Source organism: Oncorhynchus clarkii, chromosome 12 (assembly GCF_045791955.1).
Source record: "Oncorhynchus clarkii lewisi isolate Uvic-CL-2024 chromosome 12, UVic_Ocla_1.0, whole genome shotgun sequence".
NCBI lineage: Eukaryota > Metazoa > Chordata > Actinopteri > Salmoniformes > Salmonidae > Oncorhynchus > Oncorhynchus clarkii.
In genome coordinates, this window is record NC_092158.1 from 5,778,609 (window position 1) to 5,804,985 (window position 26,377).

Here is a 26,377-nt window from a genome sequence, read left to right on the forward strand (position 1 = left end):
ACTGGGAGTAGGGCACTCTGGGTCTCTCAGGATGGGGTTACTGGGAGTAGGGCACTCTGGGTCTCTCAGGATGGGGTTACTGGGAGTAGGGCACTCTGGGTCGATCAGGATGGGGTTACTGGGAGTAGGGCACTCTGGGTCTCTCAGGATGGGGTTACTGGGAGTAGGGCACTCTGGGTCTCTCAGGATGGGGTTACTGGGAGTAGGGCACTCTGGGTCTCTCAGGATGGGGTTACTGGGAGTAGGGCACTCTGGGTGTCTCAGGATGGGGTTACTGGGAGTAGGGCACTCTGGGTCTCTCAGGATGAGGTTACTGGGAGTAGGGCACTCTGGGTCTCTCAGGAAGGGGTTAATGGGAGTAGGGCACTCTGGGTCTCTCAGGATGGGGTTACTGGGAGTAGGGCACTCTGGGTCTCTCAGGATGGGGTTACTGGGAGTAGGGCACTCTGGGTCTCTCAGGATGGGGTTAATGGGAGTAGGGCACTCTGGGTCTCTCAGGATGGGGTTACTGGGAGTAGGGCACTCTGGGTCTCTCAGGATGGGGTTACTGGGAGTAGGGCACTCTGGGTCTCTCAGGATGGGGTTACAGGGAGTAGGGCACTCTGGGTCTCTCACGATGGGGTTACTGGGAGTAGGGCACTATGGGTCTCTCAGGATGGGGTTAATGGGAGTAGGGCACTCTGGGTCTCTCAGGATGGGGTTACTGGGAGTAGGGCACTCTGGGTCTCTCAGGATGGGGTTACTGGGAGTTGGGCACTCTGGGTCTCTCAGGATGGGGTTACTGGGAGTAGGGCACTCTGGGTCTCTCAGGATGGGGTTACTGGGAGTAGGGCACTCTGGGTCTCTCAGGATGGGGTTACTGGGAGTAGGGCACTCTGGGTCTCTCAGGATGGGGTTACTGGGAGTAGGGCACTCTGGGTCTCTCAGGATGGGGTTACTGGGAGTTGGGCACTCTGGGTCTCTCAGGATGGGGTTACTGGGAGTAGGGCACTCTGGGTCTCTCAGGATGGGGTTACTGGGAGTAGGGCACTCTGGGTCTCTCAGGATGGGGTTACTGGGAGTAGGGCACTCTGGGTCTCTCAGGATGGGGTTACTGGGAGTAGGGCACTCTGGGTCACTCAGGAAGGGGTTACTGGGAGTAGGGCACTCTGGGTCTCTCAGGATGGGGTTACTTGGAGTAGGGCACTCTGGGTCTCTCAGGAAGGGGTTACTTGGAGTAGGGCACTCTGGGTCTCTCAGGAAGGGGTTAATGGGAGTAGGGCACTCTGGGTCTCTCAGGATGGGGTTACTGGGAGTAGGGCACTCTGGGTCTCTCAGGATGGGGTTACTGGGAGTAGGGCACTCTGGGTCTCTCAGGATGGGGTTACTGGGAGTAGGGCACTCTGGGTCTCTCAGGATGGGGTTACTGGGAGTAGGGCACTCTGGGTCTCTCAGGATGGGGTTTACTGGGAGTAGGGCACTCTGGGTCTCTCAGGATGTGGTTACTTGGAGTAGGGCACTCTGGGTCTCTCAGGATGAGGTTACTGGGAGTAGGGCACTCTGAGTCTCTCAGGATGAGGTTACTGGGAGTAGGGCACTCTGGGTCTCTCAGGAAGGGGTTACTTGGAGTAGGGCACTCTGGGTCTCTCAGGATGGGGTTACTGGGAGTAGGGCACTCTGGGTCTCTCAGGATGGGGTTACTGGGAGTAGGGCACTCTGGGTCTCTCAGGATGGGGTTACTGGGAGTAGGGCACTCTGGGTCTCTCAGGATGGGGTTACTTGGAGTAGGGCACTCTGGGTCTCTCAGGAAGGGGTTACTTGGAGTAGGGCACTCTGGGTCTCTCAGGAAGGGGTTAATGGGAGTAGGGAACTCTGGGTCTCTCAGGATGGGGTTACTTGGAGTAGGGCACTCTGGGTCTCTCAGGAAGGGGTTAATGGGAGTAGGGCACTCTGGGTCTCTCAGGATGCGGTTACTGGGAGTAGGGCACTCTGGGTCTCTCAGGATGGGGTCACTTGGAGTAGGGCACTCTGGGTCTCTCAGGAAGGGGTTAATGGGAGTAGGGCACTCTGGGTCTCTCAGGATGGGGTTACTGGGAGTAGGGCACTTTGGTCTCTCAGGATGGGGTTACTTGGAGTAGGGCACTCTGGGTCTCTCAGGAAGGGGTTAATGGGAGTAGGGCACTCTGGGTCTCTCAGGATGGGGTTACTGGGAGTAGGACACTCTGGGTCTCTCAGGATGGGGTTACTTGGAGAAGGGCACTCTGGGTCTCTCAGGAAGGGGTTAATGGGAGTAGGGCACTCTGGGTCTCTCAGGATGGGGTTACTGGGAGTAGGGCACTCTGGGTCTCTCAGGAAAGGGTTACTGGGAGTAGGGCACTCTGGGTCTCTCAGGATGGGGTTACTTGGAGTAGGGCACTCTGGGTCTCTCAGGAAGGGGTTACTGGGAGTAGGGCACTCTGGGTCTCTCAGGATGGGGTTACTTGGAGTAGGGCACTCTGGGTCTCTCAGGATGAGGTTACTGGGAGTAGGGCACTCTGAGTCTCTCAGGATGAGGTTACTGGGAGTAGGGCACTCTGGGTCTCTCAGGAAGGGGTTACTTGGAGTAGGGCACTCTGGGTCTCTCAGGATGGGGTTACTGGGAGTAGGGCACTCTGGGTCTCTCAGGATGGGGTTACTGGGAGTAGGGCACTCTGGGTCTCTCAGGATGGGGTTACTGGGAGTAGGGCACTCTGGGTCTCTCAGGATGGGGTTACTTGGAGTAGGGCACTCTGGGTCTCTCAGGAAGGGGTTACTTGGAGTAGGGCACTCTGGGTCTCTCAGGAAGGGGTTAATGGGAGTAGGGAACTCTGGGTCTCTCAGGATGGGGTTACTTGGAGTAGGGCACTCTGGGTCTCTCAGGAAGGGGTTAATGGGAGTAGGGCACTCTGGGTCTCTCAGGATGCGGTTACTGGGAGTAGGGCACTCTGGGTCTCTCAGGATGGGGTCACTTGGAGTAGGGCACTCTGGGTCTCTCAGGAAGGGGTTAATGGGAGTAGGGCACTCTGGGTCTCTCAGGATGGGGTTACTGGGAGTAGGGCACTTTGGTCTCTCAGGATGGGGTTACTTGGAGTAGGGCACTCTGGGTCTCTCAGGAAGGGGTTAATGGGAGTAGGGCACTCTGGGTCTCTCAGGATGGGGTTACTGGGAGTAGGACACTCTGGGTCTCTCAGGATGGGGTTACTTGGAGAAGGGCACTCTGGGTCTCTCAGGAAGGGGTTAATGGGAGTAGGGCACTCTGGGTCTCTCAGGATGGGGTTACTGGGAGTAGGGCACTCTGGGTCTCTCAGGAAAGGGTTACTGGGAGTAGGGCACTCTGGGTCTCTCAGGATGGGGTTACTTGGAGTAGGGCACTCTGGGTCTCTCAGGAAGGGGTTACTGGGAGTAGGGCACTCTGGGTCTCTCAGGATGGGGTTACTGGGAGTAGGGCACTCTGGGTCTCTCAGGATGGGGTTACTGGGAGTAGGGCACTCTGGGTCTCTCAGGGTGAGGTTACTGGGAGTAGAGCACTCTGGGTCTCTCAGGATGAGGTTACTGGGAGTAGGGCACTCTGGATCTCTCAGGATGAGGTTACTGGGAGTAGAGCACTCTGGGTCTCTCAGGACGAGGTTACTGGGAGTAGGGCACTCTGAGTCTCTCAGGATGGGGTTACTGGGAGTAGAGCACTCTGGGTCTCTCAGGATGAGGTTACTGGGAGTAGAGCACTCTGGGTCTCTCAGGATGGGGTTACTGGGAGTAGGGCACTCTGGGTCTCTCAGGATGGGGTTACTGGGAGTAGGGCCATCTGGGTCTCTCAGGATGAGGTTACTGGGAGTAGGGCACTCTGGGTCTCTCAGGATGGGGTTACTGGGAGTAGGGCACTCTGGGTCTCTCAGGATGGGGTTACTGGGAGTAGGGCACTCTGGGTCTCTCAGGATGGGGTTACTGGGAGTAGGGCACTCTGGGTCTCTCAGGATGGGGTTACTGGGAGTAGGGCACTCTGGGTCTCTCAGGATGGGGTTACTGGGAGTAGGGCACTCTGGGTCTCTCAGGATGAGGTTACTGGGAGTATAGCACTCTGGGTCTCTCAGGATGGGGTTACTGGGAGTAGGGCACTCTGGGTCTCTCAGGATGGGGTTACTGGGAGTAGGGCACTCTGGGTCTCTCAGGATGAGGTTACTGGGAGTAGGGTACTCTGGGTCTCTCAGGATGGGGTTACTGGGAGTAGGGCACTCTGGGTCTCTCAGGATGAGGTTACTGGGAGTAGAGCACTCTGGGTCTCTCAGGATGAGGTTACTGGGAGTAGGGCACTCTGGGTCTCTCAGGATGAGGTTACTGGGAGTAGGGCACTCTGGGTCTCTCAGGATGAGGTTACTGGGAGTAGGGCACTCTGGGTCTCTCAGGATGGGGTTACTGGGAGTAGGGCACTCTGGGTCTCTCAGGATGGGGTTACTGGGAGTAGGGCACTCTGGGTCTCTCAGGATGGGGTTACTGGGAGTAGGGCACTCTGGGTCTCTCAGGATGGGGTTACTGGGAGTAGGGCACTCTGGGTCTCTCAGGATGAGGTTACAGAGGGCAGCACTCCTAACTTTCTTTATATTTTTAAGTCAGTTAAGAACAAATTCTTATTTACAGTAACGGCCTTGGAACAGTGGGTTAACTGCCTGTTCAAGGGCAGAACGACAGCTTTTTACCTTGTCAGCTCGGGGATTCGTTTACTGGCACCAACACTCTAACCAGTAGGCTACCTGCCGCCCCTAAAAATGGGACTAACTAATTAACCAACCGGTGGAACTAACCAACCCATGTCTGTGTATCTCTGTGTGTGCAGCGATGTCGACAGAGGGTTCCACTCCGCTGGGGGTTCAGCAGCAGCAGCAGCATACTCTGATTACCAGCAGCAGTAGTCAGCCAGGAGTAGGAGCAGCAGGAGGTGGAGGTGAGCTCTCTCTCCCTGGCACAGAAGAGGTAGGGGCCACCTCTACCCGTACCATCCCCACCGCCTGTGTCAGGCCCACGCACCCCCTACGCAGCTTCGCCAACCCCCTCCTGCCACCCCCCATGGGGACCATCGACCCCAAAGTCTACACACCCATGATGCCACATTCAAGTGAGTTCAACCTGGGCTTGGGAACAGATTTCTACTATCAGCACTGTACTGTCTGGTTATGTAGTCGGTAAGGTAAGGCTGATTTCAGTACTGTCTGGTTATGTAGTCTGTCAGGTAAGGCTGATTTCAGTACTGTCTGGTTATGTAGTCTGTAAGGTAAGGCTGATTTCAGTACTCTGGTTATGTAGTCTGTAAGGTAAGGCTGATTTCAGTACTGTCTGGTTATGTAGTCTTGTCAGGTAAGGCTGATTTCAGTACTGTCTGGTTATGTAGTCTGTAAGGTAAGGCTGATTTCAGTAGTGTCTGGTTATGTTGTCTGTAAGGTAAGGCTGATTTCAGTACTCTGGTTATGTAGTCGGTAAGGTAAGGCTGATTTCAGTACTGTCTGGTTATGTAGTCTGTCAGGTAAGGCTGATTTCAGTACTGTCTGGTTATGTAGTCTTGTCAGGTAAGGCTGATTTCAGTACTGTCTGGTTATGTAGTCTGTAAGGTAAGGCTGATTTCAGTACTGTCTGGTTATGTAGTCTGTAAGGTAAGGCTAATTTCAGTACTCTGGTTATGTAGTCTGTAAGGTAAGGCTGATTTCAGTACTGTCTGGTTATGCAGTCTGTAAGGTAAGGCTGATTTCAGTACTGTCTGGTTATGTAGTCTTGTCAGGTAAGGCTGAATTCAGTACTGTCTGGTTATGTAGTCTGGTCTTGTCAGGTAAGGCTGATTTCAGTACTGTCTGGTCATGTAGTCTGTAAAGTAAGGCTGATTTCAGTACTGTCTGGTTATGTAGTCTGTAAGGTAAGGATGATTTCAGTACTGTCTGGTTATGTAGTCTGTAAAGTAAGGCTGATTTCAGTACTGTCTGGTTATGTAGTCTTGTCAGGTAAGGCTGATTTCAGTACTGTCTGGTTATGTAGTCTGTAAGGTAAGGCTGATTTCAGTACTGTCTGGTAATGTAGTCTGTAAGGTAAGGCTGATTTCAGTAGTGCCTGGTTATGTAGTCTGTAAGGTAGGGCTGATTTCAGTATTGTCTGGTTATGGAGTCTGGTCTTGTCAGGTAAAGCTGATTTCAGTACTGTCTGGTTATGTACCGGTAGTCTGTAAGGTAAGGCTGATTTCAGTACTGTCTGGTTATGTAGTCTGTAAGGTAAGGCTGATTTCAGTACTGTCTGGTTATGTAGTCTGTAAGGTAAGGATGATTTCAGTACTGTCTGGTTATGTAGTCTGTAAGGTAAGGCTGATTACTGTACTGTCTGGTTATGTAGTCTGTAAGGTAAGGATGATTTCAGTACTGTCTGGTTATGTAGTCTGTAAGGTAAGGCTGATTACTGTACTGTCTGGTTATGTAGTCTGTAAGGTAAGGCTGATTTCAGTACTGTCTGGTTATGTAGTCTGTAAGGTAAGGCTGATTACTGTACTGTCTGGTTATGTATGCCTAGTGGTTAGAGCTTTGGACTAGTAACCAGAAGGTTGCAAGTTCAAACCCCCGAGCTGACAAGGTACAAATCTGAACAGGCAGTTAACCCACTGTTCCTAGGCCGTCATTGAAAATAATAATTTGTTCTTAACTGACTTGCCTAGTTAAATAAAGGTAAAATAAAATTTTAAAAATGTAGTCTGTAAGGTAAGGATGTATTGTACATTAGCCTGAGGACGGAGAACCCATCCAGTCTGATCTTGTTTCAGTACACCTCCTCTCTCTCTCTCTCTCTCTCTCTCTCTCTCTCTCACACACATACACACACACACACACAAACACACACACACACACACATATCCTGCAGCCCTGTGAGAAAACAGACTGAATCTATGATCTTTCCCACCCGTCTTACCAAAAACACTGTGTGTGTGTGTGTGTGTGTGTGTGTGTGTGTGTGTGTGTGTGTGTGTGTGTGTGTGTGTGTGTTGTAGGTTGGTGTATGTCTGTTATTTTACAGTATGCTCAGGTGGCTGAGATTACCATTGATTTTCAGATCCTGTGAACCCTTTACACTACAGGCTGCAGGCTGAGCAACACCCCTCACACACATCCAGCAGCACAGCCCCTCTCCCTCTTTGAGGCAGGAATAGCCTCTCTCTCTCTCTCTCTCTCTCTCTCTCTCTCTCTCTCTTTCTCCCTCATCCAGGAAGGAATAGCCTCTCTCTCTCTCTCTCTCTCTCTCTCTCTCTCTCTCTCTCTCTCTCTCTCTCTCTCTTTCTTTCTCTCTCTCTCTCTCTCTCTCTCTCTCTCTCCTCACAAATGGTACCTGTCTAAGTCTGTCTCTGGATCTATCCTCTTTCCTCTCGCCTTCCTCTACCTCCTCCTCTTCTCTCTACTCCTCCCTCTCCTCTACCTCCTCCTCTTCTCTCTACTCCTCCTTTCTCTACTCCTCCCTCTCCTCTACCTCCTCTTCTCTCTACTCCTCCCTCTCCTCTACCTCCTATTCTCTCTACTCCTCCCTCTCCTCTACCTCCTCCTCTTCTCTCTACTCCTCCTTTCTCTACTCCTCCCTCTCCTCTACATCGTCCTCTTCTCTCTACTCCTCCCTCTCCTCTACCTCCTCCTCTTCTCTCTACTCCTCCTTCTCCTCTACCTCCTCCTCTTCTCTCTACTCCTCCTCCTCCTCTTCTCTCTACTCCTCATCCTCTGCCTCCTCCTCTTCTCTCTACTCCTCTACGCCTCTCCTCTCCGTTCCTCTCCTCTACTCCTCCTCGTCCTCTTCTCTCTACTCCACCCTGTCCTTTACCTCCTCCTCCTGTCTCTACTCCTTCCTCTCCTTTACCTCGTCCTCATCTCTCTGCTCCTCCCTCTCCTCTACCTCCTCCTCTTCTCTCTACTCCTCCTTCTCCTCTACCTCCTCCAGGTAGAGGAGAAGGAGGAGTGTCCGATATACCATGGAGTGTCCGATATACCATGGAGTGTCCGATATACCATGGAGTGTCCGATATACCATGGAGTGTCCGATATACCATGGAGTGTCCGATATACCATGGAGTGTCCGATATACATATACATGTCTTCTGACAGATGCGTTTTCACCGCTAGTCATGATTTAGTTGTTTTTTCTTAAACCTTTGTGCCAGCAGTGTTGGAACACTTTTTCCCTTTGATTATTTGGGCAGAGCTGATGAGTATTGATGATAAAGGATGCTGGATGGAAGGGTCACCTGAGCTCTACTCTCTTATTAATCAACTGAAAATGAGATGCATCGTCACCTCTCTAAAAACAGACATCAGAGGGTTTTTAATCAAAGAGTTATTAGAATTCAGACTGAATGATTTAGGAAACTTTGCAGAACATTGGTCCTGACCTGACTAAATGTTTGAGTGTGACCTTTTATATTTGTAGGCAAAATAGGATTTTTGTATTCAGTTAGTTGTGTGTGGCCCAGAGGGGCAACGACTTTTAAGTAGAGGAGTACTGAGCTGGAATAAACACCTTGCCTACTTCCTGACTGTAAATCGCTCTGAAAAGGAGCATCTACTGAACTAAATGACAGAATGAAGGTGAAGAACTACATGGCAAAACCTCAGCTTCCTCCTGGGTGATTTATAAAACCTCAGCCTCCTCCTGGGTGATTTCTAAACCTCAGCTTCCTCCTGGGTGATTTCAAATCCTCAGCCTCCTCCTGGGTGATTTCAAAACCTCAGCTTCCTCCTGGGTGATTTCAAAACCTCAGCCTCCTCCTGGGTGATTTCAAAACCTCAGCTTCCTCCTGGGTGATTTCAAATCCTCAGCCTCCTCCTGGGTGATTTATAAAACCTCAGCCTCCTCCTGGGTGATTTCAAAAACCTCAGCCTCCTCCTGGGTGATTTCAAAAACCTCAGCCTCCTCCTGGGTGATTTCAAAAACCTCAGCCTCCTCCTGGGTGATTTCTAAAACCTCAGCCTCCTCCTGGGTGATTTCTAAAACCTCAGCCTCCTCCTGGGTGATTTTTAAAACCTCAGCCTCCTCCTGGGTCATTTCAAATCCTCAACTTCCTCCTGGGTGATTTCTAAGAATTGAAATAGCTCTGCTCTTTTAGCCATTGTTGCCTGTAAAAGGCAGAAATTGGAGAGCATTTATCTGGCTGGTCTATACTCTATTTACTTCCACACCTGAATGGCTTTAAGCTCATAGAAATCAATAAATATCATTTTTTGTAGGAAATGTCTCCAGCTCCCAGTCAGACTGAAGAGGTAGTTTAAAGGTAGTTCAACCCAGCAAGAATATCAGTTACTGAATGTCCAGAAGAATATCTGTGTCCCAAATGACAGACTATTATAGTGAACTACTTTAGATCAGAGCACTTAGACCACTACCATAAATGTAATGCACTATAAAGGGAATTGGCTGACATTTGGGACATAGCCCAGAATGATGTTTACCTTCCAGAGTCTGTATATTTCACTTCCCTTCACTGCCTACCTCCTTCAGGTGTTGTCTAGTTCACTTCTCTTCACTGCCTACCTGCTTCAGGTGTTGTCTAGTTCAGTTATCTTCTTGCCTACCTGCTTCAGGCTTCTTCAGGTGTTGTCTAGTTCAGTTATCTTCACTGCCTACCTGCTTCAGGTGTTATCTATTTCACCTCTCTTCACTGCCTACCTGCTTCAGGTGTTGTCTAGTTCACTTGTCTTTACTGCCTACCTGCTTCAGGCTGCTTCAGGTGTTGTCTAGTTCACTTCCCTTCACTGCTTACCTGCTTCAGGTGTTGTCTAGTTCAGTTATCTTCACTGCCTACCTGCTTCAGGTGTTATCTATTTCACCTCTCTTCACTGCCTACCTGCTTCAGGTGTTGTCTAGTTCACTTATCTTCACTGCCTACCTGCTTCAGGTGTTGTCTAGTTCACTTATCTTCACTGCTTACCTGCTTCAGGTGTTGTCTAGTTAACTTGTCTTCACTGCCTATCTGCTTCAGGCTGCTTCAGGTGTTGTCTAGTTCACTTATCTTCACTTCTTACCTGCTTCAGGTGTTGTCTAGTTCACTTCCCTTCACTGCCTACCTGCTTCAGGCTGCTTCAGGTGTTGTCTAGTTCACTTCCCTTCACTGCTTACCTGCTTCAGGTGTTGTCTAGTTCACTTCCCTTCACTGCTTACCTGCTTCAGGTGTTGTCTAGTTCACTTCCCTTCACTGCCTACCTGTTTCAGGTGTTGTCTAGTTCACTTCCCTTCATTGCCTACCTGCTTCAGGTGTTGTCTAGTTCACTTCCCTTCACTGCCTACCTGCTTCAGGTGTTGTCTAGTTCACTTCCCTTCACTGCCTACCTGCTTCAGGTGTTGTCTAGTTCACTTCCCTTCACTGCCTACCTGTTTCAGGTGTTGTCTAGTTCACTTGTCTTCACTGCCTACCTGCTTCAGGCTGCTTCAGGTGTTGTCTAGTTCACTTATCTTAACTTCTTACCTGCTTCAGGTGTTGTCTAGTTCACTTCCCTTCACTGCCTACCTGCTTCAGGCTGCTTCAGGTGTTGTCTAGTTCACTTCCCTTCACTGCCTACCTGCTTCAGGTGTTGTCTAGTTCACTTCCCTTCACTGCCTACCTGCTTCAGGTGTTGTCTAGTTCACTTCCCTTCACTGCCTACCTGTTTCAGGTGTTGTCTAGTTCACTTCCCTTCATTGCCTACCTGCTTCAAGCTGCTTCAGGTGTTGTCTAGTTCACTTCTCTTCACTGCCTACCTGCTTCAGGTGTTGTCTAGTTCACTTCCCTTCACTGCCTACCTGCTTCAGGTGTTGTCTAGTTCACTTCCCTTCACTGCCTATCTGTTTCAGGTGTTGTTTAGTTCACTTCCCTTCACTGCCTACCTGCTTCAGGTGTTGTCTAGTTCACTTCTCTTCACTGCCTACCTTCTTCAGGTGTTGTCTAGTTCACTTCCCTTCACTGCCTACCTGCTTCAGGTGTTGTCTAGTTCACTTCCCTTCACTGCCTACCTGTTTATGGTGTTGTCTAGTTCACTTCCCTTCATTGCCTACCTGCTTCAGGTGTTGTCTAGTTCACTTCCCTTCACTGCCTACCTGCTTCAGGTGTTGTCTAGTTCACTTCCCTTCACTGCCTACCTGCTTCAGGTGTTGTCTAGTTCACTTCCCTTCACTGCCTACCTGCTTCAGGTGTTGTCTAGTTCACTTCCCTTCACTGCCTACCTGTTTCAGGTGTTGTCTAGTTCACTTCCCTTCACTGCCTACCTGCTTCAGGTGTTGTCTAGTTCACTTCCCTTCACTGCCTACCTGCTTCCGGTTGTTTCAGGTGTTGTCTAGTTCACCTCTCTTCACTGCCTACCTGTTTCAGGTGTTGTCTAGTTCACCTCTCTTCACTGCCTACCTGCTTCAGGTGTTGTCTAGTTCACTTCCCTTCACTGCCTACCTGCTTCAGGTGTTGTCTAGTTCACTTCCCTTCACTGCCTAACTGCTTCAGGTGTTGTCTAGTTCACTTCCCTTCACTGCCTACCTGTTTCAGGTGTTGTCTAGTTCACTTCCCTTCATTGCCTACCTGCTTCAGGCTGCTTCAGGTGTTGTCTAGTTCACTTCTCTTCACTGCCTACCTGCTTCAGGTATTGTCTAGTTCACTTCCCTTCACTGCCTACCTGCTTCAGGTGTTGTCTAGTTCACTTCCCTTCACTGCCTACCTGTTTCAGGTGTTGTCTAGTTCACTTCCCTTCACTGCCTACCTGCTTCAGGTGTTGTCTAGTTCACTTCTCTTCACTGCCTACCTGCTTCAGGTGTTGTCTAGTTCACTTCCCTTCACTGCCTACCTGTTTATGGTGTTGTCTAGTTCACTTCTCTTCATTGCCTACCTGCTTCAGGTGTTGTCTAGTTCACTTCCCTTCACTGCCTACCTGCTTCAGGTGTTGTCTAGTTCACTTCCCTTCACTGCCTACCTGTTTCAGGTGTTGTCTAGTTCACTTGTCTTCACTGCCTACCTGCTTCAGGCTGCTTCAGGTGTTGTCTAGTTCACTTATCTTAACTTCTTACCTGCTTCAGGTGTTGTCTAGTTCACTTCCCTTCACTGCCTACCTGCTTCAGGCTGCTTCAGGTGTTGTCTAGTTCACTTCCCTTCACTGCCTACCTGCTTCAGGTGTTGTCTAGTTCACTTCCCTTCACTGCCTACCTGCTTCAGGTGTTGTCTAGTTCACTTCCCTTCACTGCCTACCTGTTTCAGGTGTTGTCTAGTTCACTTCCCTTCATTGCCTACCTGCTTCAAGCTGCTTCAGGTGTTGTCTAGTTCACTTCTCTTCACTGCCTACCTGCTTCAGGTGTTGTCTAGTTCACTTCCCTTCACTGCCTACCTGCTTCAGGTGTTGTCTAGTTCACTTCCCTTCACTGCCTACCTGCTTCAGGTGTTGTCTAGTTCACTTCTCTTCACTGCCTACCTTCTTCAGGTGTTGTCTAGTTCACTTCCCTTCACTGCCTACCTGCTTCAGGTGTTGTCTAGTTCACTTCCCTTCACTGCCTACCTGTTTATGGTGTTGTCTAGTTCACTTCCCTTCATTGCCTACCTGCTTCAGGTGTTGTCTAGTTCACTTCCCTTCACTGCCTACCTGCTTCAGGTGTTGTCTAGTTCACTTCCCTTCACTGCCTACCTGCTTCAGGTGTTGTCTAGTTCACTTCCCTTCACTGCCTACCTGCTTCAGGTGTTGTCTAGTTCACTTCCCTTCACTGCCTACCTGTTTCAGGTGTTGTCTAGTTCACTTCCCTTCACTGCCTACCTGTTTCAGGTGTTGTCTAGTTCACTTCCCTTCACTGCCTACCTGCTTCAGGTGTTGTCTAGTTCACTTCCCTTCACTGCCTACCTGCTTCCGGTTGTTTCAGGTGTTGTCTAGTTCACCTCTCTTCACTGCCTCCCTGTTTCAGGTGTTGTCTAGTTCACCTCTCTTCACTGCCTACCTGCTTCAGGTGTTGTCTAGTTCACTTCCCTTCACTGCCTACCTGCTTCAGGTGTTGTCTAGTTCACTTCCCTTCACTGCCTAACTGCTTCAGGTGTTGTCTAGTTCACTTCCCTTCACTGCCTACCTGTTTCAGGTGTTGTCTAGTTCACTTCCCTTCATTGCCTACCTGCTTCAGGCTGCTTCAGGTGTTGTCTAGTTCACTTCTCTTCACTGCCTACCTGCTTCAGGTATTGTCTAGTTCACATCCCTTCACTTCCTACCTGCTTCAGGTGTTGTCTAGTTGACTTCCCTTCACTGCCTACCTGTTTCAGGTGTTGTCTAGTTCACTTCCCTTCACTGCCTACCTGCTTCAGGTGTTGTCTAGTTCACTTCTCTTCACTGCCTACCTGCTTCAGGTGTTGTCTAGTTCACTTCCCTTCACTGCCTACCTGTTTATGGTGTTGTCTAGTTCACTTCTCTTCATTGCCTACCTGCTTCAGGTGTTGTCTAGTTCACTTCCCTTCACTGCCTACCTGCTTCAGGTGTTGTCTAGTTCACTTCCCTTCACTGCCTACCTGCTTCAGGTGTTGTCTAGTTCACTTCCCTTTACTGCCTACCTGCTTCAGGTGTTGTCTAGTTCACTTCCCTTCACTGCCTACCTGTTTCAGGTGTTGTCTAGTTCACTTCCCTTCACTGCCTACCTGTTTCAGGTGTTGTCTAGTTCACTTCCCTTCACTGCCTACCTGCTTCAGGTGTTGTCTAGTTCACTTCCCTTCACTGCCTACCTGCTTCCGGTTGTTTCGGGTGTTGTCTAGTTCACCTCTCTTCACTGCCTACCTGTTTCAGGTGTTGTCTAGTTCACCTCTCTTCACTGCCTGCCTGCTTCAGGTGTTGTCTAGTTCACTTCCCTTCACTGCCTGCCTGCTTCAGGTGTTGTCTAGTTCACTTCTCTTCACTGCCTACCTGCTTCAGGTGTTGTCTAGTTCACTTCCCTTCACTGCCTACCTGCTTCAGGTGTTGTCTAGTTCACTTCCCTTCATTGCCTACCTGCTTCAGGTGTTGTCTAGTTCACTTCCCTTCACTGCCTACCTGCTTCAGGTGTTGTCTAGTTCACTTCCCTTCACTGCCTACCTGCTTCAGGTGTTATCTATTTCACCTCTCTTCACTGCCTACCTGCTTCAGTTGTTGTCTAGTTCACTTATCTTCACTGCCTACCTGCTTCAGGCTGCTTCAGGTGTTGTCTAGTTCACTTCCCTTCACTGCCTACCTGTTTCAGGTGTTGTCTAGTTCACTTCCCTTCATTGCTTACCTGCTTCAGGTTGTTTCAGGTGTTGTCAGGCAACAGCAGGAGCTCTGTCTCTCTTCTAGACAGTGTTGAACACATCAAACATGCAGAGTTTTAAAATGGATTACAATGAGATGTTGTGTCAACGGTCTACACACAATACACCATAATGTCAAACTGGAATTGTGTTTTGACATTTTTACAAATTAATAAAAAATGAAAAGCTGAAATGTCTCGAGTCAATAAGTATTCAACCTCTTTGTTATGGCAAGCTTAGATATGTTCAGGTGTAAAACTGTGCTTAACAAGTCAGATAATAAGTTGAATGGACTCACTTTGTGTGCAACAATAGAGTTTAACATGATTTTTCTCTATCTCGTCTCTGTACCCCCAACACATACAATTATCTGTAAGGTCCCTAAGTCAAGCAGTGAATTTCAAACACAGATTCAACCACAAAGACCAGTGAGGCTTTTCATGCCTCGCAAAGAAGGGCACCTATTGGGAGTTGGATAAAACATTTTAAAAGCAGAAATTGAATATCCCTTTGAGAATGGTGAAGGTATTAATTCTACTCTGAATGGTCTGTCAAAACACCCAGTCACGACAAAGATACTGTTGTCCTTCCTAACTCAGTTGCCGGAGAGGAAGGAAACCGCTCCGTGATTTCACCATGAGGCTAATGGTGACTTTAAAACAGTTATGCAGAGTTTAATGGCTGTGAAAGGAGAAACCTGAGGATAAATCAACAATATTGTAGTCTATTTATTTATTTATTTATTGAACCTTTATTTAACTAGGCAAGTCAAATAGTGAAGATAACTTTGTCCTGAATACAAAGCATTATGTTTTTTGGGGCAAAACCAACACACTGAGTAGCACTCTTAATATTGGGGACACTGCCCTGTCAAGCATGGTGGTGGCTGCATTATGCTATGGGTATGCTTGTCATCGGCAAGGACTATGGAGTTTTTCAGGATAAAAAGAAAAGGAATAGAGCTAAGCACAGGCAAAGTCCTAGAGGAAAACCTGGTTCAGTCTGCTTTCCACCAGACACTGGGAGATGAATCCACCTTTCAGCAGGACAATAACCTAGAACACAAGGACAAATATACACTGGAGTTGCTCACCAAGAAGACAGTGAATGTTCTTACCAAGACAACATGGAATGTTCCTGAGTGTCCTAGTTACAGTTTTGACTTAAATCGGTTTGAAAATCTATGGCTAGACTTGAAGATGGCTGTCTAGCAATGATCAACAACCAACTTGACGGAGTCTAAAGCATTTTATAGTCATAATCAAAAATAACCATGTGGAAATATTCAACAATATTTGTGCCAGCAGCATACCACCCTGCATACCACTGCTGGCTGCCTTCTGAAGCTAAGCAGGGTTGGTCCTGGATGGGAGACCAGATGCTGCTGGAAGTGGTGTTGGAGGGCCAGTAGGAGGCACTCTTCCCTCTGGTCTAAAAACATATCCCAATGCCCCAGGGCAGTGATTGGGGACACTGCCCTGTGTAGGGTGCCGTCTTTCGGATGGGACGTTAAACGGGTGTCTTGACTCTCTGAGGTCATTAAAGATCCCATGGCACTTATCGTAAGAGTAGGGGTGTTAACCCTGGTGTACTGGCTACATTCCCAATCTGGCCCTCAAACCATCAAGGTCACCTGATAATCCCCAGTTTACAAAATGGCTCATTAATCCCCCTCCTCTACCCTGTAACTATTCCCCGGGTCATTGCTGTAAATGAGAATGTGTTCTCAGTCAACTTACCTGGTAAAATAACTGATAAACAATATAGGTGTGCAAAGCTCTCAGAGTCTTAAATCAACAGTGAAATGCTTACTTAGTCAGAAAAACTCACACAGCTGTAATCTAACATGTATTGACTCGGGGGTTCTTGATACTAACATAAATGAGATATTTCTGTATTTCGCTTTCAATGAATTTCAACACAAAAAAAAAAAGACGTTTTCAGTTTGCCATTTTGGGGTATTGTATCTTGATGGGTGAGAAAAAAAAATGAAATCAATTTTGAATTCAGGTCGTTAACACAACAAAATGTTTAATAGGTCAAGAGGTATTCATTCTTTCTGTAGGGGCTGTAACTAGCTATGTGGCTGGAATTTATATGGATTGATTTTGCAAAGTGGTGTACTGTGAAACAAAGCAGTTTAAATGACTTTGGTCGATGGAAATGCTGTGCACTACTGGAAAAAGGCCTGCAGATATTTAGCCATTATGATGCTGACAAGGCACCATGGGTATATATAGTACAGTACAGTGCATACAGTAGGTTTCACATTGTGATAGCAGTGTACAGTGCATACAGTAGGTTACACATTGTGATAGCAGTGTACAGTGGGGTTACAGTAGGTTACATATTGTGATAGCAGTGTACAGTGGGGTTACAGTAGGTTACACATTGTGATAGCAGTGTACAGTGGGGTTACAGTAGGTTTCACATTGTGATAGCAGTGTACAGTGCATACAGTAGGTTACACATTGTGATAGCAGTGCACAGTGGGGTTACAGTAGGTTACACATTGTGATACCAGTGTACAGTGGGGTTACAGTAGGTTACACATTGTGGTAGAAGGTGGAACCTTTTGAATAGAACACTGAGTGGAGAGTAGTGACAGTTAGAACACTGAGTGGAGAGTAGAGACAGTTAGAACACTGAGTGGAGAGTAGGGACAGTTAGAACACTGAGTGGAGAGTAGAGACAGTTAGAACACTGAGTGGAGAGTAGTGACAGTCAGAACACTGAGTGGAGTGTAGTGACAGTTAGAACACTGAGTGGAGAGTAGTGGTAGTTAGAACACTGAGTGGAGAGTAATGACAGTCAGAACACTGAGTGGAGAGTAATGACAGTCAGAACACTGAGTGGAGAGTAGAGACAGTTAGAACACTGAGTGGAGAGTAGTGACAGTTAGAACACTGAGTGGTGAGTAGTGACAGTTAGAACACTGAGTGGAGAGTAGTGACAGTCAGAACACTGAGTGGAGAGTAGAGAAAGTTAGAACACTGAGTGGAGAGTAGTGACAGTCAGAACACTGAGTGGAGAGTAGAGACAGTTAGAACACTGAGTGGAGAGTAGTGGCAGAACACTGAGTGGAGAGTAGTGACAGTTAGAACACTGAGTGGTGAGTAGAGACAGTTAGAACACTGAGTGGTGAGTAGTGACAGTTAGAACACTGAGTGGAGAGTAGTGACAGTTAGAACACTGAGTGGTGAGTAGTGACAGTTAGAACACTGAGTGGAGAGTAGTGGCATAACACTGAGTGGAGAGTAGTGACAGTTAGAACACTGAGTGGTGAGTAGAGACAGTTAGAACACTGAGTGATGAGTAGTGACAGTTAGAACACTGAGTGGAGAGTAGTGACAGTTAGAACACTGAGTGGTGAGTAGTGACAGTTAGAACTGAGTGGAGAGTAGTGACAGTTAGAACACTGGGTGGAGAGTAGTGACAGTTAGAACAGTGAGTGGAGAGTAGTGATAGTTAGAACACTGAGTGGAGAGTAGTGACAGTAAGAACACTGAGTGGAGAGTAGGGACAGTTAGAACACTGAGTGGTGAGTAGAGACAGTTAGAACACTGAGTGGTGAGTAGTGACAGTTAGAACACTGAGTGGAGAGTAGTGACAGTTAGAACACTGAGTGGTGAGTAGTGACAGTTAGAACACTGAGTGGAGAGTAGTGACAGTTAGAACACTGGGTGGAGAGTAGTGACAGTTAGAACAGTGAGTGGAGAGTAGTGATAGTTAGAACACTGAGTGGAGAGTAGTGACAGTAAGAACACTGAGTGGAGAGTAGTGACAGTTAGAACACTGAGTGGAGAGTAGGGACAGTTAGAACACTGAGTGGAGAGTAGTGACAGTTAGAACAGTGAGTGGAGAGTAGTGATAGTTAGAACACTGAGTGGAGAGTAGTGACAGTAAGAACACTGAGTGGAGAGTAGGGACAGTTAGAACACTGAGTGGAGAGTAGGGACAGTTAGAACACTGAGTGGAGAGTAGGGACAGTTAGAACACTGAGTGGAGAGTCGGGATAGTTAGCCTGGTACATCTGCTAACTGAGTGGTTGGTGCTAACATGTTGTCAACACTTTATTGAAGGTTTTATTGAACACAACATTTGACACTATATCTTTCATGGGCTCACATGAAGTAACCTTTTGGTATTTGCTTCCGTAGTTCTGTGAGTTACTGTGACTGTGACGTTCTTAATCAAGCTTGTCCCCTTGATAAAACTCCACTCTCGTGCAATTATGTTCCCCTCATTATAGGCCTATGGCCTGCAGAAACAGGAGACTAGGCAGAAAGCCACCTTAGCACTGTTGTCGAGTACATTGCCATCGGTCTTACAGCAGCCGGCAATCAGAACTGCTTAGCCAGCATAGTTAGCAGCTGAACAGAACAAACGTTCAGTATGAAGTGACTGTTCTGATCCAGATCCAGCTGGCTCCCATTGCATTGTGTCCTTGTGCTAGAGATACCATTGACTACAACAGACATTTCTATTCAAGTCGATGTGCCGTAATGGGGGGGGACCAGCGGCCATATTGAGCATCATTCTTTTTTCAGATTATAAACACACACACACACACACTCACACACACACACACACACACACACAATCAGCCAGGTTCTCAGAATGACAATAGGTCTGATTGAAGTTGAGGTGGAGCAGAATGAACAGATCAGACTCCAACTGACTAGGTGGTCTGGCAGCTTTCAGCATCGCCACACCGCCACACCACCACCCCCACGCCACCACCCCCACACCACTACCACCACACCACCACCCCCACACCACCACCCCCACACCACTACCACCACACCACTACCACCACACCACCACACCCCCACACCACCACCACCACCACATCATCACCACACCACCACATCAACACACCACCCCCACACCACCACCACCACATCATCACCACACCACCACATCAACTCACCACCACCACACCACCACCACCACCACATCACCACCACCACCACATCACCACCACACCACATCACCACCACATCAACACACCAACACACCCCCCCCACCACATCACCACCACACCACCACCACCACCACATCACCACCACCACCACATCACCACCACATCAACACAACACCACACCACCACCACCACATCACCCCCACACCACCACCACCACATCACCCCCACACCACCACACCACCACCTCCACATCACCACACCACCACCCCCACATCACCACCACACCACATCACCACCCCCACACCACCACACCACCACCCCCACATCACCACACCACCACACCACCACCACACCACCACCACAGCACCACCACACCACCTCATCAACACACCACCACACCAACACACCACCACACCACCACACCCCCACACCACCACATCACATCACATAATGGGCTCGCTGGGGTCCTTGGTGTTACTCTGTGTTACTACAGGGCTCGCTGGGGTCCTTGGTGTTACTCTGTGTTACTACAGGGCTCGCTGGGGTCATCAGTGTTACTCTGTGTTACTGGGCTCTCTGGGGTCCTTAGTGTTACTCTGTGTTACAGGGCTCTCTGGGGTCCTTAGTGTTACTCTGTGTTACTGGGCTCACTGCGGTCCTTGGTGTTACTCTGTGTTACTGGGCTCTTTGGGGTCATTGGTGTTACTCTGTGTTACAGGGCTCGCTGGGGTCCTTGGTGTTACTCTGTGTTACAGGGCTCGCTGGGGTCCTTGGTGTTACTGTGTTACAGGGCTCTCTTGGGTCCTCGGTGTTACTCTGTGTTACTGGGCTCTCTGGGGTCCTTAGTGTTACTCTGTGTTACAGGGCTCTCTGGGGTCCTTAGTGTTACTCTGTGTTACTGGGCTCTCTGGGGTCCTTGGTGTTACTCTGTGTTACTGGGCTCTCTGGGGTCCTTGGTGTTACTCTGTGTCACAGGGCTCTCTGGGGTCCTTGGTGTTACTGTGTTACAGGGCTCTCTTGGGTCCTCGGTGTTACTCTTTGTTACTGGGCTCTCTGGGGTCCTTAGTGTTACTCTGTGTTACAGGGCTCTCTGGGGTCCTTGGTGTTACTCTGTGTTACTGGGCTCTCTGGGGTCCTTGGTGTTACTCTGTGTTACTGGGCTCTCTGGGGTCCTTAGTGTTACTCTCTGTTCACTGAGAGCCAAACAGTATGCACTGAGAGTGGAACTAAGCCTGGGCCGGAGAGAAACAGAGAACATTGTGGAATATACGCAGCTCGCCGTCCACCTCCCACGCTGCTCAGCAGAGAGACAGAGGGGCATCGTGTGAAATGCTAGGTAACGATCATAGTGATAATTAAGACTGAAGCAGAAATGAAAACGCTAGTTTACAGCATGGGTCTCCAATGCGTTGCTCATGACTGACCAGTGGCTCAGGTGCTGTTAATGACTTGTTCACATGTAGATTATGAAAAATAATCAGTAGCCTCACAATACATGATTACACCATTACTCCATCTACAGTACACTCTGATAAGGTGGTTTGTTGCTCAGGTCGACTATAATTGACCGGCTGACTGTAATCTGTGGTGAAGCCAACCATATCTCTCCAGTCCAGTTCAGTCACGGTCCTTACTCCCAATCTATCAGCTACTGCCTCACTGAGCACTGTAGGTGTGTCTTGCTGTATTCGGTTTTCACTCACCAGAAATTTGAGCAGAAATGTATCTTCCTTGACATGGATCCTTTGTTTGAACTTCCCAAAGAAGCTCTTTTCATCCTGGGGGCTGCACCAACAACGCCAATGCTGGAGAAGAGGTAGAAGGAGCGGGGCCCTAGTCAGACTCAGTCAATAAAGTAGTCAATAATCTTCGCTCAATGGTGAAGATTTCCTTCCAGAGACATCAGGGACTGTAACATACTCTGTTTTACGGAATCATGGCTCTCTCTGGAAATATTGTCCCTGTCCATTCAGCCAGAGGGGTTCTCCGTCCTTCGAAAGGGAAAAAATAAAATAACTCTCTGGGAAAAAGAAACGCGGAGTGGTGAGTTTCATGACTCATGGTTATAGTATGGTATTAACTGACCCTGTATATAGTATGGTATTACCTGACCCTGTATATAGTATGGTATTAACTGACCCTGTATATAGTATGGTACTAACTGACCCTGTATATAGTATGGTATTAACTGACCCTGTATATAGTATGGTACTAACTGACCCTGTATATAGTATGGTATTTACTGACCCTGTATATAGTATGGTATTAACTGACCCTGTATATAGTATGGTATTAACTGACCCTGTATATAGTATGGTATTAACTGACCCTGTATATAGTATGGTATTAACTGACCCTGTATATAGTATGGTATTAACTGACCCTGTATATAGTATGATATTAACTGACCCTGTATATAGTATGGTATTAACTGACCCTGTATATAGTATGGTATTAACTGACCCTGTATATAGTATGGTATTAACTGACCCTGTATATAGTATGGTATTAACTGACCCTGTATATAGTATGGTATTTACTGACCCTGTATATAGTATGGTATTAACTGACCCTGTATATAGTATGGTATTAACTGACCCTGTATATAGTATGGTATAAACTGACCCTGTATATAGTATGGTATTAACTGACCCTGTATATAGTATGGTATTAACTGACCCTGTATATAGTATGGTATTAACTGACCCTGTATATAGTATAGTATTAACTGACCCTGTATATAGTATGGTATTAACTGACCCTGTATATAGTATGGTATTAACTGACCCTGTATATAGTATGGTATTAACTGACCCTGTATATAGTATGGTACTAACTGACCCTGTATATAGTATGGTATTAACTGACCCTGTATATAGTGACCCTGTATGTAGTATGGTATTAACTGACCCTGTATATAGTGTGGTATTAACTGACCCTGTATATAGTATGGTACTAACTGACCCTGTATATAGTATTAACTGACCCTGTATATAGTATGGTATTAACTGACTCTGTATATAGTATGGTATTTACTGACCCTGTATATAGTATGGTATTAACTGACCCTGTATATAGTATGGTATTACCTGACCCTGTATATAGTATGGTATTACCTGACCCTGTATATAGTATGGTATTAACTGACCCTGTATATAGTATGGTACTAACTGACCCTGTATATTGTATGGTATTACCTGACCCTGTATATAGTATGGTATTAACTGACCCTGTATATAGTATGGTATTTACTGACCCTGTATATAGTATGGTATTTACTGACCCTGTATATAGTATGGTATTAACTGACCCTGTATATAGTATTAACTGACCCTGTATATAGTATGGTATTATCTGACCCTGTATATAGTTTGGTATTAACTGACCCTGTATATAGTATGGTATTAACTGACCCTATATATAGTATGGTATTAACTGACCCTGTATATAGTATGGTATTAACTGACCCTGTATATAGTATTAACTGCCCCTGTATATAGTGTGGTATTAACTGACCCTGTATATAGTGTGGTATTAACTGACCCTGTATATAGTATGGTATTAACTGACCCTGTATATAGTATGGTATTAACTGACCCTGTATATAGTATAGTATTAACTGACCCTGTATATAGTATGGTACTAACTGACCCTGTATATAGTATGGTATTTACTGACCCTGTATATAGTATGGTATTTACTGACCCTGTATATAGTATGGTATTAACTGACCCTGTATATAGTATGGTACTAACTGACCCTGTATATAGTATGGTATTTACTGACCCTGTATATAGTATGGTACTAACTGACCCTGTATATAGTATGGTATTAACTGACCCTGTATATAGTATGGTACTAACTGACCCTGTATATAGTATGGTATTAACTGACCCTGTATATAGTATGGTATTAACTGACCCTGTATGTAGTATGGAATTAACCTGACCCTGTATATAGTATGGTATTTACTGACCCTGTATATAGTATGGTATTAACTGACCCTGTATATAGTATGGTATTAACTGACCCTGTATATAGTATGGTACTAACTGACCCTGTATATAGTATGGTATTAAATGACCCTATATATAGTATGGTATTAACTGACCCTGTATATAGTATGGTATTTACTGACCCTGTATATAGTATGGTATTTACTGACCCTGTATATAGTATGGTACTAACTGACCCTGTATATAGTATGGTATTAACTGACCCTGTATATAGTATGGTATTAACTGACCCTGTATATAGTATGGTATTTACTGACCCTGTATATAGTATGGTATTATCTGACCCTGTATATAGTATGGTATTTACTGACCCTGTATATAGTATGGTATTTACTGACCCTGTATATAGTATGGTATTAACTGACCCTGTATATAGTATGGTATTAACTGACCCTGTATATAGTATGGTATTTACTGACCCTGTATATAGTATGGTATTATCCTGACCCTGTATATAGTATGGTATTAACTGACCCTGTATATAGTATGGTATTAACTGACCCTGTATATAGTATGGTATTTACTGACCCTGTATATAGTATGGTATTTACTGACCCTGTATATAGTATGGTACTAACTGACCCTGTATATAGTATGGTATTTACTGACCCTGTATATAGTATGGTACTAACTGACCCTGTATATAGTATGGTATTAACTGACCCTGTATATAGTATGGTATTAACTGACCCTGTATATAGTATGGTATTACCTGACCCTGTATATAGTATGGTATTAACTGACCCTGTATATAGTATGGTATTAACTGACCCTGTATATAGTATGGTATTAACTGACCCTGTATATAGTATGGTATTAACTGACCCTGTATATAGTATGGTATTAACTGACCCTGTATATAGTATGGTATTTACTGACCCTGTATATAGTATGGTATTTACTGACCCTGTATATAGTATGGTACTAACTGACCCTGTATATAGTATGGTATTAACTGACCCTGTATATAGTATGGTATTTACTGACCCTGTATATAGTATGGTATTTACTGACCCTGTATATAGTATGGTATTAACTGACCCTGTATATAGTATTAACTGACCCTGTATATAGTATGGTATTATCTGACCCTGTATATAGTTTGGTATTAACTGACCCTGTATATAGTATGGTATTAACTGACCCTATATATAGTATGGTATTAACTGACCCTGTATATAGTATGGTATTAACTGACCCTGTATATAGTATTAACTGCCCCTGTATATAGTGTGGTATTAACTGACCCTGTATATAGTGTGGTATTAACTGACCCTGTATATAGTATGGTATTAACTGACCCTGTATATAGTATGGTATTAACTGACCCTGTATATAGTATAGTATTAACTGACCCTGTATATAGTATGGTACTAACTGACCCTGTATATAGTATGGTATTTACTGACCCTGTATATAGTATGGTATTTACTGACCCTGTATATAGTATGGTATTAACTGACCCTGTATATAGTATGGTACTAACTGACCCTGTATATAGTATGGTATTTACTGACCCTGTATATAGTATGGTACTAACTGACCCTGTATATAGTATGGTATTAACTGACCCTGTATATAGTATGGTACTAACTGACCCTGTATATAGTATGGTATTAACTGACCCTGTATATAGTATGGTATTAACTGACCCTGTATGTAGTATGGAATTAACCTGACCCTGTATATAGTATGGTATTTACTGACCCTGTATATAGTATGGTATTAACTGACCCTGTATATAGTATGGTATTAACTGACCCTGTATATAGTATGGTACTAACTGACCCTGTATATAGTATGGTATTAAATGACCCTATATATAGTATGGTATTAACTGACCCTGTATATAGTATGGTATTTACTGACCCTGTATATAGTATGGTATTTACTGACCCTGTATATAGTATGGTACTAACTGACCCTGTATATAGTATGGTATTAACTGACCCTGTATATAGTATGGTATTAACTGACCCTGTATATAGTATGGTATTTACTGACCCTGTATATAGTATGGTATTATCTGACCCTGTATATAGTATGGTATTTACTGACCCTGTATATAGTATGGTATTTACTGACCCTGTATATAGTATGGTATTAACTGACCCTGTATATAGTATGGTATTAACTGACCCTGTATATAGTATGGTATTTACTGACCCTGTATATAGTATGGTATTATCCTGACCCTGTATATAGTATGGTATTAACTGACCCTGTATATAGTATGGTATTAACTGACCCTGTATATAGTATGGTATTTACTGACCCTGTATATAGTATGGTATTTACTGACCCTGTATATAGTATGGTACTAACTGACCCTGTATATAGTATGGTATTTACTGACCCTGTATATAGTATGGTACTAACTGACCCTGTATATAGTATGGTATTAACTGACCCTGTATATAGTATGGTATTAACTGACCCTGTATATAGTATGGTATTACCTGACCCTGTATATAGTATGGTATTAACTGACCCTGTATATAGTATGGTATTAACTGACCCTGTATATAGTATGGTATTAACTGACCCTGTATATAGTATGGTATTAACTGACCCTGTATATAGTATGGTATTAACTGACCCTGTATATAGTATCGCATTACCTGACCCTGTATATAGTATGGTACTAACTGACCCTGTATATAGTATGGTATTTACTGACCCTGTATATAGTATGGTATTAACCTGACCCTGCATATAGTATAGTATTAACTGACCCTGTATATAGTATGGTATTTACTGACCCTGTATATAGTATGGTATTAACTGACCCTGTATATAGTATGGTATTACCTGACCCTGTATATAGTATGGTACTAACAGACCCTGTATATAGTATGGTATTTACTGACCCTGTATATAGTATGGTATTAACCTGACCCTGTACATAGTATAGTATATACTGACCCTGTATATAGTATGGTATAAACTGACCCTGTATATAGTATGGTATTTACTGACCCTGTATATAGTATGGTATTAACTGACCCTGTATATAGTATGGTATTAACTGACCCTGTATATAGTATGGTATTTACTGACCCTGTATATAGTATGGTATTATCCTGACCCTGTATATAGTATGGTATTAACTGACCCTGTATATAGTATGGTATTAACTGACCCTGTATATAGTATGGTATTTACTGACCCTGTATATAGTATGGTATTTACTGACCCTGT

General features: G+C 45.8%; 1 protein-coding gene across 1 annotated transcript in view; it reads left to right on the top strand.

Moving 5' to 3' along the window:
- Window positions 1-26,377, top strand: part of LOC139421845 (DCC netrin 1 receptor) — a 729,366-nt gene that overhangs the window by 682,960 nt on the left and 20,029 nt on the right. The window contains exon 27 of the mRNA XM_071172971.1: window positions 4,826-5,104. Coding sequence (XP_071029072.1) covers window positions 4,826-5,104 — 279 coding nt within the window. The remainder of the gene's footprint in view (window positions 1-4,825; window positions 5,105-26,377) is intronic.